Source organism: Cricetulus griseus, chromosome X (genome assembly GCF_003668045.3).
Source record: "Cricetulus griseus strain 17A/GY chromosome X, alternate assembly CriGri-PICRH-1.0, whole genome shotgun sequence".
NCBI lineage: Eukaryota > Metazoa > Chordata > Mammalia > Rodentia > Cricetidae > Cricetulus > Cricetulus griseus.
In genome coordinates this window covers 64,922,333-64,936,076 of record NC_048604.1, presented here as the reverse complement: position 1 = coordinate 64,936,076, position 13,744 = coordinate 64,922,333, and the positions used below count along the sequence as shown (strand labels likewise).

At 37.4% G+C, this 13,744-nt stretch overlaps 1 protein-coding gene across 12 annotated transcripts in view; it reads right to left on the bottom strand.

Annotated features, from left to right (window-relative positions):
• Window positions 1–13,744, bottom strand: part of Atrx (ATRX chromatin remodeler) — a 141,492-nt gene that overhangs the window by 38,005 nt on the left and 89,743 nt on the right. For all 12 annotated transcript variants that reach the window (XM_027432904.1, XM_035450023.1, XM_027432908.2 and 9 more), the window contains 6 exons: window positions 12,650–12,796; window positions 12,334–12,511; window positions 10,514–10,651; window positions 8,578–8,753; window positions 6,759–6,876; window positions 774–904 (listed from right to left, as the gene is read on the bottom strand). In XM_027432904.1, coding sequence (XP_027288705.1) covers window positions 774–904; window positions 6,759–6,876; window positions 8,578–8,753; window positions 10,514–10,651; window positions 12,334–12,511; window positions 12,650–12,796 — 888 coding nt within the window. The remainder of the gene's footprint in view (window positions 1–773; window positions 905–6,758; window positions 6,877–8,577; window positions 8,754–10,513; window positions 10,652–12,333; window positions 12,512–12,649; window positions 12,797–13,744) is intronic.

Genomic DNA, 13,744 nt, shown 5'->3' with positions numbered 1-13,744 from the left:
ACTACGGACTGGCCATGAACTCCTTATATAGCCAAGGATGGCTTTGAAATTCAGATTTTCCTACTTCCACCTCCCAAGTGCTGAGATTCAGATGCATGCCACTTTGCCTAGTTTGTGTATTGGGACCAAACCCAGGGTACCATGCATGCTAGATACTCTACCTATTGAGCTACATTCCCAGCCCAATTTTTACCTTTTTTCAAGTCTCTCTCTCTCTCTCTCTCTCTCTCTCTCTCTCTCTCTCTCTCTCTCTCTCTCTCTCTCTCTCGTGTGTGTGTGTGTGTGTGTGTGTGTGTGTGTGTGTGTGCACGTGTGTGCGAGCGCGCGCATGCATGGGCACATATGTTGCTGTTGGAGATCAAAACTAAGGGGCTTAATAGACAAGCATTTTAGTTAGTGAGACATAACTCAACTTCTCTAAAAAAGTTAAAAGGGCTCAATTTACACAAACATTTAGGACTGGGCATATAACACCCTTGGGTTCAAATCCCAACACATACACAAACATTAAATGATACTAAAGCATAATGAATTCAAGACACATAAATAAGCTAAAGCACTTGTAGCTACAAGTTGGAGGATAAAGTAGAGTACACATACAACATTCCAGGTCACCTAGGGATCTAGGGTATGACCCCTTCTCAGTGACAACAAAAGGGCATACAAATGAACTTAAACTAAAAAAAGCTGAATTAATTAATGAAATAGAAAGTTGCTTTAAGTATAGAGAATATAAAAAATAACACTGAAACAATATGAGGTACTTAATTTACCTTATTTTCTTTGCTAATGTAGTCCAGCTGCAAACACCAAGGATGAGTCCAGATTCTGCTTAACATCTGAAAATCTTGGAAGAGCTTTGCGCCTGCCTTTCCTCTTCCACCTTCAGTGGTATTGCCTACCCCTTACACAAAGAAACCACAGTTGAAGACACAAGATTTCTCCATTTCCAACACAGTGATTCTGTACTAGATTATCCAAAGCACACACCTTTTCTAAGTTTCAAAGGCTTATAAATTCTTATTTCTTACTATTAATATTTTGAAACGCATGAAGTAAATAAGATTGTAGGAGAAACCCTCTACAGAAATATCATATATTAAAGAACAAATATATGGTAAGGAAATATATACGATTTGGTATTTTTTAAGACAGAACCTCATGGAGTACAAGCTGACTTCAAACTCCTGATCCTTTTGCTTCCACTGCCAAGGTCTGAGAATATAGGTGTGCACCACTAGAGTCAGCAATATTTGCAATTGTGACAAGCAAGCATGTGGTATTTGAATGTAATTGGCACCTATAAACTCAAAGGGAGTTGTGGTTTTGATACTGTATGTTTGACCTTGGAGGAAGCATCACTGTGAAGGTGGGCTTTAATGTCTCATACATGCTCAAGCCATGCCCAGTATCTTACTTCACTTCCTGAATAAAGGTGTAGCTCCATCTCTGCACCATGGTCTGCCTGCATGCCACCATGTCCTTCCATGATGGTAAAGGACTAAACCCCTCAAACTGTAAGCCACTCGATTAAATTTAACGGTTTCTATGGTCATGGTGTCTCTTCACAGCAATAAAACCCCTAACTAAGACAGAAGTGATAAAATGCAGCAAGTAAAACACCTAAAATGTTTAAATAATGACAACTACAAATATCAGTAACAATAGTACATAAAAGTAATTTCTGATTTTAGTTGCAACAAAGTTATAATTAGTAATACGACTATAATCTGTTACCAATCCCATAATGGAGGAGGCACACTGTAAACATAATTAAAGGTCACTAAAAATACACAATTTTCCCTTAGATTTTTGAAATTTCCTAAATTGTACCCATGGACCCTTTCTCTATTACAGATAGATAAAGCCTTGTTCTATATAGATAGACCTCCAGCAATTCTTTCCAACTATGACAACTCAAATAGCTACTTTCAAAAATTATGCTTTTGATGTAAAATATAAATGAGGGAAGGGGGAGAATATGTTAGGAAAAGACAAATAATAGTAATCTTGTTACTATGGGAGGGGAAAATAGAAAATAACAAAGACCTGAAATCCATAGCAATACAGAATGACTGCCAGAAGCAAGGGGGTGGAGAAAATGAAGAGATGGAGGGCAACAGGTACAAAATTTCAGTCACATATAGTCCATAAGGACTATGGCTAATAATATACTGTAAATCACTGAGTGCATTTTAGGTATTTTTACCATACATAATATGAGAAAAGGATAGGTACACTTGATCAGCTATATTAATTTTTTTGCTAGCTATGTAGATGTATACATTAAAACATAGATACAAGAATATTTACTGAGGCTTGATATATATATATATATATATATATATATATATATAATATATATATGATAATGTTCCACATGCACTTGAATGTGCATTCTGTGGATGCTGGACAGTGTTGAATAAGTGTGCCTTAAATCTGGTTAATAATGTTGTTCAACTCATCTAAGTTCACCAATGATCTGCTTAGCTGTTCTAGCCATTACTAAAAGCCTAGTGTATTTCTTGGCCATTATTGGCTAAAGGAGAAAAAAAATGAAGGGCATTAAAAATGAGAAAACGTGGGGCCAATGAGAGGCTGGGAAAGGAACCTGTTACTAAGCCTGGCAGCCTAAGTTTGATCCCTAGGACCCACATATGGTAGAAGTAGAACTGAGCCTTACAGGCTGTGGTCTAATCTCCACATGAGTGCCACGGTCCAAATGTGTATACATAAACATAAAGAAATCTAAAGTCAGATGTGGTAGTGCACACCTTTAATCACAACACTCAGGAAGCAGAAGCAAGTAGATTTCTGTAAGTTGGAGGTCAACCTGGTCTACATGGTAACTTTCAGGCTAGCAAGAAGAGAACGTGAAAATAGAATTGAAAAATGTGATGGCACAAGCCTGTGATCTCAGCATTTGAGATGCAGGGGTAAGAGAACCATAAATTTAAAGACAGTCCTGCCTAGATAGAAAATCTAAGGCCAGCTTGGGTGGTCATGACTCACGCCTTTAATCCCAGCACTTGGAAGGCAGAGAGAGGCTTTGTGAGTTAGAGGCCAATCTGGTCTACAGAGTGATTTCCAGTAAAGCTAAAGCTGTTACAGAGAAACTCTGTTTTGAAAAACTAAAACTCAAAAAACTAGAGGGGGGGAGGGAGGGAGAGAGAGGAGAAAGGGAGGGAGGGAGGAGGGAGAGAGGGGCAGGAAGGAAGGGAGGAAGGGAGGGAGGGAGGAGGGAGGGAGGGAGGGAGGGAGGGAGGGGAGGGAGGGAGGGAGGGAGGACCAAAAGAAATATGGAAACACCTTATAGGAGCTAGTTCTACACTTAGTTTATGTTAAATTATGTACTGGTAATATAATCCATTTTAACATGAAAATCTCATTTTATAGCCTCTAATATTTCTTAAGAGTTAATTAGTGGGAATCAAAAATATTTTTTATTATAATAAACACTTAGGGTGGCCTAAACAACCAAGATATCACACACCTAACATGAAGTGCCCAAGAAAATTCTATACAATCAACAGTAACTGAAAGGAATATCTAATATTAAATTAAAAACAAAACCTTGTGGTTCCATCATGTTCTTATTGGCTTCACTGTTCAGTCATTACACATCATTGCTGATCTTTCCCTAAAAGAGTTGTGCTAAATACTGTGATAAGCTTACTGTGATATACAATGAAAGGATAAGATTACAGATACTACACAGATAGCTTGTTTATATCAGCAAGAAGTTCAATGGATGAAGAAACATAGATTATGCATATAATGGGTATCATTTGGCAATAAGGAACGAGTTTTCTGTACACATTAGCATCTGTCACCCTTGCAAACATGAAATGAAGCCATACATAAATGACTACATGTTTATGATTCTGTTTATATAAAATATCAAGTGTTGGCAAATCTACAAATTATTTAGGTTAAGTGTGGCTAAGGGCTATGGGAAGGAGGGAATTGGAAGATGTAGGCTAAGTGGTGTAGAGTTTTGTGCTGGCGATTATATATTTAAAGCTGAACTGTAGGACTGAGACATAGCTCAGAGGTATGGAGCTTAGCTAACACATGTCAGACTCTAGGATCAATGCCCAACATTACAAAAACAACACAGGCTCCAACAAACAAAAATCTCTGAATTGTGATAATGGTTGTTTCTTCACCCATTCATTTTTGTTAACAAGCATGAACTGTTTCTTGCACTTCAGCTATTTATTAAAATGTTGCCATCAACATTGAAATTTAAACTTCATTTCAATTATGTATCTACATCTAGGAGTAGAACTGGTGTGCAATTCCTCTACATTTTAGCCACTTTTTACTTTCCTTTTATCATATCTATTTAGTTCATTGTAAAGTGATCCATCAAGTGCACCTGCCTTGCATTCATTATCTGAGTAATAATATGAGTAAATGGCATTTGCTTATATTCTTTGGAGTTATGTCTTCTCAATTCCTTAATACCCACTTGGATTTGCAGGATGGGAAGTTTGAGATACTTTAGCTATATAACCCAGGCTGGCCTCAAGTTCATAATCCTATCCTGAAGAGTAGGGATTTTATGTGTTGTACTACCATAACTGGCAGGGATGTCCATTTTTGATTGAGTTGTAAAAGTCCCTTAATATGTTCGAGATATAAGTACCTTATTAGATACAATTCACATATAATTACCTCATCACAAGTTGTCTTTCATCTTTTTATTCAATTGTGATAGGGTTTTACTATGTAACATAGGCTGGTATGGAACTTGCTACAAAACCAAGGCTGGCATCAAACTTGAAATCCTCCTGATACAGCCTAATGAGTACCTGGATCACAGGCCATGTATTACCATGGCAGGTTAGTTTTAGTTCTTAAATATAGGTTGATGGGGAATGTTGTTCTGCATATATGTTTATCTTATTGGTTGTTGAAAAGCACTGTTGACCAATAGGGAAGCAAGATAGGTGGGACTAGGAGTTGAGGATTCTGGGAAATGTAGTAAAGAGAAGTCACCATATGATCCAGGGAGGAAGTGATATAGCAGGTGGTAACAATAAACCAAGAACAGGAAATTGTTCTCCTCTCTTCACTGCAGAGACGCTGAGCAGACACAATGTAGACCCCAATGGAGTAAGAGGCCTGGACCTTATCTCCGGTAAGGTAGGCCACGTGGAGATACTTAGAGCTATAGAAATGGGTTAATGATTAAGAATAAGAAACCTTAGCCAATGGTCAACAGCTTATATAGCATCTGTGTGTTTCTTTGGGTCAGAGAAAGGCAACAGGCCCTAGCCAGGGCAGAGAAAAACCTCATGTTAAAAATAGGTCTTCACTTTTTGTTAATTAACTGAATGACGTAGTGCATGGCTGTGTGGGCATCCTCTTTGGGAAGATGAGATGAGACTGCTTGTTTGAGCCAAAGAGTACAAGACTGCCTGGTGAACACAGTGAGACCCAATCTGAAAGTGGGAGAGGTGAATGGGAAAAGAACGGGAAGGAGAAGAGAAAGGGAGGCGGGAGAGGCAAAGAAGAAGGGAAGAGAGAGAAGGTGGCTCATGTTCGTTTTTTTTAGTTTCTCAAGACAGGGTTTCTCCATGTAGCCCTGGCTGTCCTGGAACTCAATTTGTAGACTAGGCTGGCCTCAAACTCACCTGCCTCTTCCTCCTAAGTACTGAGATTAAAGGTGCGCCACCATGCCCAGCCAGTTTTACTTTTGATTTTTGTTTTTAGATCAGACATTTAACCAGGTTTTCTTACTCTGTCAAGCCTGCTCCACCTCTCCCTTTCCTTCTTTCTGTCTCTGCTTTTCCCCTTACCTACTTCCCCCAACCTGGTCTCACTATGTAACAGGGTATCCTAGAATTTACTATGTAGACAAGGCTGGGCTTGAACTCACAGAGAGCTCTTTCTGAAGATGTCTGTGCATCTCATGTACCTCAGGAAGTCTCCAACCTCCTATGTATCAGAGAACAGCCTTGAACTCCTAATCCTGCTGCTTCTACCTACTAAACACTGGGATTACAGGTATGTGGCACCAAGTCTGGCTTCCCTTTTTTAAAAATCAATAATTATATGCAGGTGGGCTGAAGGACAACTTTGCACCTATATTTACTCTTCCTATATGACTCCTGCCTCTGCCTCCAAGTGCTGGAACTAAAGGCATGTGCCACCATGCCTGGCCTGAAGTAGCTTTTAACAAATTAAAGGATTAAATCACATATATAATACACAGAGGCTTGTGGGGTTTTCTTATATATTTTTGGGGTGCTGAAAAATCAAGCCAAGTTTCCCATATATGCAAGGCAAGGGCACTTCCACTAAAGATTTATTGCTTTAAGTTTGTCCCTTAAACTTAGCTTTGATAGTAACTGTAATTATAAACATTGCAATTTAAGCATACATATTCAAATGTAAAACTAAAAAAGAAAACCAAATAAAATTTTTAAAATGACAAAATTATCAACACCATATTCTTCAGAAAAAGAACATATTCAGGCAGGGCGGCGGTGGTGCATGCACGGCGGTGGTGCATGCACGTCTTTAATCCCAGCACTCGCCTGCAGAGGCAGGCGGATCTCTGTGAGTTCAAGGCCAGCCTGGTCTACACAGCGAGTTACAGGCCAGGCTCCAAAGCAATACAGAGAAACCCTGTCTTGAAAAAAAAACAAAGAGAGAGAGAGAGAGAGAGAGAGAGAGAGAGAGAGAGAGAGAGAGAGAGAGAGAACATATTCATAGCGAAGATTAAAATAACTGAATGTATTTGTTACCTGTTAAGTGATCTAAGTAGTACTGATAGAGTTTGCACTGAATAGCAGTCATTCTCACAGCTAATACATATTCATGTTTTGGAGGCAAGAACTTTGTTAATGCTGTATAATCTTTCCTCTGCAATTAACAAGACAGAAATTGCAAATCAGTTATCTAAATATGTAAAAATTGCTTGCAGAGCTATCATATTTTAGAGTTGAAAGACAGTCAACATTTTCTTAAGAATATTTACCCTCTCAAATCATAACAGGAACCACATATTACTATACTTAATATATTTCATATGACTAGATAATATGATACATTGGTTAAAAAAAAGATACTGCAACATGCCCATCGGGTTTTAAATTCAAGTGGCTACATGTGATCACTTAACAAAATTCAAGTTTTCAAGATGATCTCTGTATTTAAAAACAAATAGAAGTAGGGGAAATCATGTGATAAGTAGTACTATCAAAAATGACTTGCTTTTCACATAAATCATAGGAATCAAAAATGTTACATAGGTAGGATGTTGGTAGCACACACCTTTAATTCCAGCACTGGGGAGAAAGAGGCAGGCAGATCTTTGTGAGTTAAAGGCCAGCTTGGTCTACTAAGCAAGTCACAGAGAAACCCTGTCTCGAAAAAAAATAAAAATAAAACAAGTTTCTCATAACCAAGTTTCAAGGAACATGGCTGTGATCCTAAAACTTAAGACGTTGAGGCAGGGCAATCAAGGGTTCCAAGCCAGCCTAGGTTACATAAAGAAAATCCACCTCAAAGAAGGAAAAAGGAAAAAAATACCAAACCCAAATTATAAGGCAATCCAAGTTGTATGCTAAACAGTAACATATAACTTCTGAAGCAATGTTTGCCCCTCTGAGAAAATAAACCTTTGAAGCAATGTCTGCCCCTCTTGAGAAAATAAACCATGTGCAAAAAAAACTAAAAACAAACAAACAAAAAACCCAACTTACTACTTGGGCAGTAGTGGCAATAAAGAAACAAAGTACTGGTAGCCAAACTGATCAAACATGATTGTCTTCTATGATAGCATTATAGCCTTCCTAATGGACACTTTGTAACTACCCTTAGTGTTGTGTCCTAAGAGAGAATGTAGATGTTGAAATCTCTGAATCCATAGCTAGATATTTATCTATGTATAAATATAGATTCGCCAACAGTCTTTCTAAGTAACATTAGAACATACCTGAAAGTAATCAAACTGGTGCACGCTTGTATGTGTCTGTGAATGGATGTATGGATGGAGTATGAATGAATGGATGAATGACGTGTGTGTTGGAGCATACATGTGGAGCCCAGGGACAATTCTGTGGAGCAGATTTTCTCTTCCCCCCCCTTACATAAATTCCAGGGATTGAAATCTGATTGCCAAGCTTGTGCAGCAAGCACTTTTACCCACTAAGCCATCTTTCCAGCCCCTAAAATGCTGCATTAAGGATTACTTTAAAATTAACTCCACTCAATTCATACTAGCCTATACTACAGCTATTTCAAACAGTAAAGTTCTGAACACCATGTCATAGCACATACAAGAATTTTTTAATCCTAACAGCTGTGCTTCTTCAGAACTCCCTGTTCTTAGGACAACAAATCTAAACATGAACACAGCAAGATATGAGGCAAGAGCATCAATCACCTGTGTTCTTAAACTGCAAGACATATTACAAATGTGAATGATTGGTAGATTTTTAAATCAATGCAAACAGATACAATTATAAAACTGAAAACAGAAAAAGAAACAAAAGTAGTTCAAGCTTAAAGTCAGAAAATAATTTGGGATGGCAGTATCATTATTATGGAACATATCTGTACCTGAACACATCCAGCTAGCATCTCATAGAGAATATGAGCACGCTTTTTCATCACTCTCACATCTACCATGGTAGAATCTGCACACTGACCATTTTGAATTGGATTTATGAATCTATTCCTGAACTCCTTGATGGATCCAAGCAAATTTTCCTTGATAAAGTTAACCATGCAATGATCTAAGAGACAAGACAGTAATTCATTAATAACATTAATGATGGAAAGACCCAAAAGAACTACCCAGTATATTGCTTATGACAAAAGCTCATCTCACAAAAGCAAGGGAAATAGGAGGCAGAAAGGAGGTGAGGGAAAAAAGCCAAGTTTAGGAAAAGAATCTGGTTCTAAGTCTGATCTAGAATTAGATGAATCATATGAGAAATTGAAATAGACCATCCATAAATCCTACCCCTATTTTACTTTTTCTAAAAAGTGGTTGATTCTAAATTACTATTCTTGACATGCAAAACAAGTGTATATAACTGTAATGATGATTTCATGGTCAGTGAGAGCATCTTGTAAATAAAAACACCAAATAAAAATAATAAAAGTAGTTAATACACTGTTACTAAATTATGCAGCTAATTCAGTTCTTGATTCAGCCATAGGAGCCTTTAAAGGTGCCATCAATTGCCCTATATTAAAAACATCACAATGTAAAATAGCATTTCTATAAAAAAAAGAACAGAAAACAATGGGAAAATATGAACAAATAAAAAACCTGCACAATGGAAAACACAGATTTTTTTTTCCTTTGGGTCCCCCCCCCCCCCCCGAGAAAGGGTTTTTCTGTATTGCTTTGGAGCCTGTCCTGGAACTTGCTCTGTAGACCAGGATGTCATCCAACTCACAGAGAACCTCCTGCCTCTGTCTCCCAAGTGCTGGGATTAAAAGTATGCACCACTAACACCCGGCAAAAACACAGAATTCTGTAATGGCAACTGCAATTTACTAAATATTTAAGCTACTTTTCCAACACATGAAAATGAGGGAAATTCACAAGGAACCTCTCTATTTCAGTTTTGTCCTCAGCCTGAGCAAATGCTACTCTGACACAATTTGGTAGAGTTCATCTTTTCTCATCCAACATGTTCCGAAAATGTTCCCAACTGGCATTTCTTTTTTATATTGTTTGACAGGGTGTCACTGTGTAGACTTGGCGAGTCTTGGACTCACAAAGAGTATCCTCCTCAGGGATAGGATCAGAGGTGTATACTACCTCTTTTTGTTTCCTTACTAATACTTCCTCCAAACTGGACATATATCCATATAAGACATGTTGAGCGGGCAGTGGTGGCACACATCTTTAATCCCAGCATTCGGCAGGCAGAGGCAGGCTGATCTCTGTGGGTTTGAGGCCAGCCTGCTCTACAGAGTGAGTTCCAGGAAAGCCAAGGCTACACAGAGAAACCCTGTTTCAAAAAACCAAAAAAAAAAAACCAAAAAAAAAAAAAGAGAGAGAGAGAGAGAGCTTTAAAACAAGACATGTGGGGCTGGAGAGATGGCTCAGAGGTTAAGAGCGCCAACTGCTCTTCCAGAGGTCCTGAGTTCAATTCCCAGCAATCACATGGTGGCTCACAACCATCTGTAATAATGAGATCTGGTGCCCTCTTCTGGTGTGCAGATATACATGCAAGCAGAATGTTATATACATAATAAATAAAAATTAAAAAAAACAAGACATGTTGATTTTGTATATTTTAAAGCAAATCATTAAAGAATGCTGGGACTTTTTAAAGTATTTGAATTTCCTTAGTTATATCTGAACATGACAATAGCACAGTAGTTTGCTACTCATATTTATACAGCATTTGCACTTTATAGAAGAACAGATAATGGTCAGGGACTACAACAAACAGAAGAAAGGAAAACAGCAAAGTTTCAAAATTGTATGAGTCAACAGCAGGATTCTACAGCATAAGGACATATATTAACTTACACTCAATCAGGTTATTTTGAAGTGGTGTTCCTGTTAAAATAATCCTCCTCCTAGATCGTATAGAGTTCATAGCTTTTGAAACAGCAGATGCTTCATTTTTTAGAATATGGCCTTCATCACAAACAACAAAATCAGGGCCTATAAGAATGTATACAAAAACAATGCTTAATTTAAACACAATGAAACTAAAATGGTTGTTCATGGAAGTCTCTATGGTTAATTACTTTACAGTGTTGGTCTTGAAATAAGGTGAGCAACATCATTACGAGTGCAATCCTATGTTATGTGCCACTGTGCATGGTTCAAGTGGCACATAATATCTACCACCAAGGGTTAAAGTACAACTAGAAATAGTATTGAAGATCTATAAACCTTGAAGAATAAAGCCTAAAGATTTTACCAACGAGCTGGGCAGTGGGGGCGCACGACCTCAATCCCAGCATCTGAGAGGCAGAGGCAGGTGGATCTTAAGTGAGTTCAAGGCCAGTCTGGTCTACAGAGCTACACAGAGAAACCCTGTCTCAAAAAATTAAAGAAAAAAAAAAACACAACCAAGCCCTAGGTACAATCCTCACTACTATGAGCAGTATTTAAATGACTGTAGTCATTTTGTGCCACTTGTAAAAGCAGCTATGTAGCAATTCAAAACTGGAGAAGCTGAGCTCAGGATGTCCTATTATCTAACAACTCTGGTAAACCCAAACAGCTACCACACTATTATCTTCTCTCAATTTTCCAGATTCTGGTCTGACAGCTGACAGCCAACAGCCTTCTTTTCCCACTTTACAACCTCCCCCCTAAGACTATGATACCTTGAAACTGCTTCTCTGGCCCTGACATGCAGCTTTTAAGCTAGGCTTGAATTAGGATATTTCTTCTATATTACACAAACCCAAGATCTCAAATACTCAGCTCTCATATGAATCTTTGATGCCACCAATTTGTATCAAACCATAGAAACCACTTGGGGAGGAAAAGAAATTACTATTTTACATATCTCTTCTAATAAATTTAGAGCTTAAGAGAATTACATGTAAAAGTATTGTAAATGCCAGCCCTTATGTTTTAACACATTCTTCTTGTTGTATGTTATAAATTTTAGATATTAAGAGATACTCACTGCAATACAAATAGTTTGAGACTTCAAACTATCTCTAATCTTAAGGGGACAGTGATAGGGACAAGGGAGGATCAATCATTCAAGGCCTGCCTGAACTACATAGAAATACCCTGTCACAAACAAAACACAACTTAACAAAACACTAATGGAAAGACCAATATATTATTGAAGTCATAACAAGGATAACCTAGGCATTTAAATTTTAAAATTAACTAACAAGGGGAGTGGAAAGATGGCTCAAAGGCTAAGGGCACCAGCTGCTTTTGTAAAGGGGCTAAATTCCTTTACACATGGTAGCTCTCAACTATCTGTAATTCCAGTTCTGGGGAAGCTAACATGCATTTCAGGCCTCTTCGAGTTGCCAGGCACATACGTGATGCACAGATATACATGTAAGCAAAACACTTATACATACACATAAACATTTAAAAATAACTTAAATTTGAAGTGAATAAATACATTTTTAAAATAAGATCAGCACCTTATCAGCTAAAACTACATTTAGAATTATATTGCAGAATTTACAGGTGTAGTTTTTAGGCTACATCAAGAAAAACCCATTAATAACAAAAATAAAACCTAAATAACAAAGGAAAAAAGTACCAGCTACTTAATAAGTGTTCAATTAATAACTCTTAAATTAAGGATAAATAGAGATTTTTCAACTGGCTTTGCCATGTCAGTGCTGACAGTACCTTACCTGGATCAACTAAAGCTTTATTAAATATTTCTTTAAGTTTCCGACTCTTCACATTCTTTCCTTGAGCAAGATTTCTATACATCTCATACCCTATGATCATAACGCCTCCATCTTCTTGCCACCTCTGTAGCATATAACTTCTCTCCTGAGGACGTTTCACGGTTGCTAATTCAGAGACCTTTAAAGATTTAACAGTAGCTATTAAAGTGAACGAGTTCTAAATATTACCATCAAAATATCCATTAGTAAAAAAGAATCTTCTTTCAATATATGAATCTCATGCTTTGTTTCAATAAGAAACACTGTTCAATGTTACCTCAAGCTTTTCATTGTCATTTAATCCCTCCTGCCACTTCTCAAATTCATTCATCCAATTCAAAGCAGTGTTAAGAGGACAAACCACTAAAGCTGTACTGAAATCCAATTTGTCACACAAAAGAACTGTGTGAAGAAAACTGACCACCTATAAGAAAGTAAATAAAGTTACCATTTACATTTAAATATCCACAAAAAATTAGAAAATAAAGCAATTGGAACTTAATAGTTTGTTTTCAACAATAAGCCAGCCAACAAAGCAAGGTCATAATTTCAAAGCCATACAAAATACAGGTAAAGAAATAGAATATTAAACCCAGTCTTAGAAATGAAGCAGTTTTAATGGTGAAAATGATTTCAAATTCTTATTACCATCACAGACTACTAAAAATTGAATAAGAAGGCTGAGCAGTGGCGGCACATGCCTTTATCCCCAGCACTTTGGAGGCAGAGGCAGGCTGATCTCTGAGTTAAAGAACAGCCTCGTCTACAGAGTGAGTTCTAGCATAATCGGGGCTAGACAGAAAAATCCTGTCTCTAAAAACCAAAAAGAAATAAAGGTTTAATTAAGAAGTTAATTTCATCTTGTGTCCTTGAAGCTATAGGTAGTCACACCTGCAACCGCATTGCCTCAACTCCATCAATCAGCATCTTTGCATAAACATCAACTTTTTGTAGTACTATCAAGAATATCTGGATTTTGCTTAACTATTTTTTATTTGAGATTATAAAATAATTGTACCATTTTCTCCTTCCCTTTCTTCCCTCCAAACTTTCACATATATACCTACCTTGCTCTCTTTATTTATTTCATGGTCTCTTTTTTCATTAATTATTGTCATACACACACACACACACACACACACACACACACACACACACACACACACACACACACACACAGCACCTAATATGCTTGCCCTAACTCTCAGTCTTCCTCTTTTAACACAGTATCTCTACTACAATATACAATATATAATACTTGAGAAGGAATCTTATCATTCTTCCTTACTGCTGTATCTCTACAATCTGCCTAAAGCACAGCAGAATCCAAAATACTTATTAATATATGTGCAAAAATGGATAGGTTTATTTC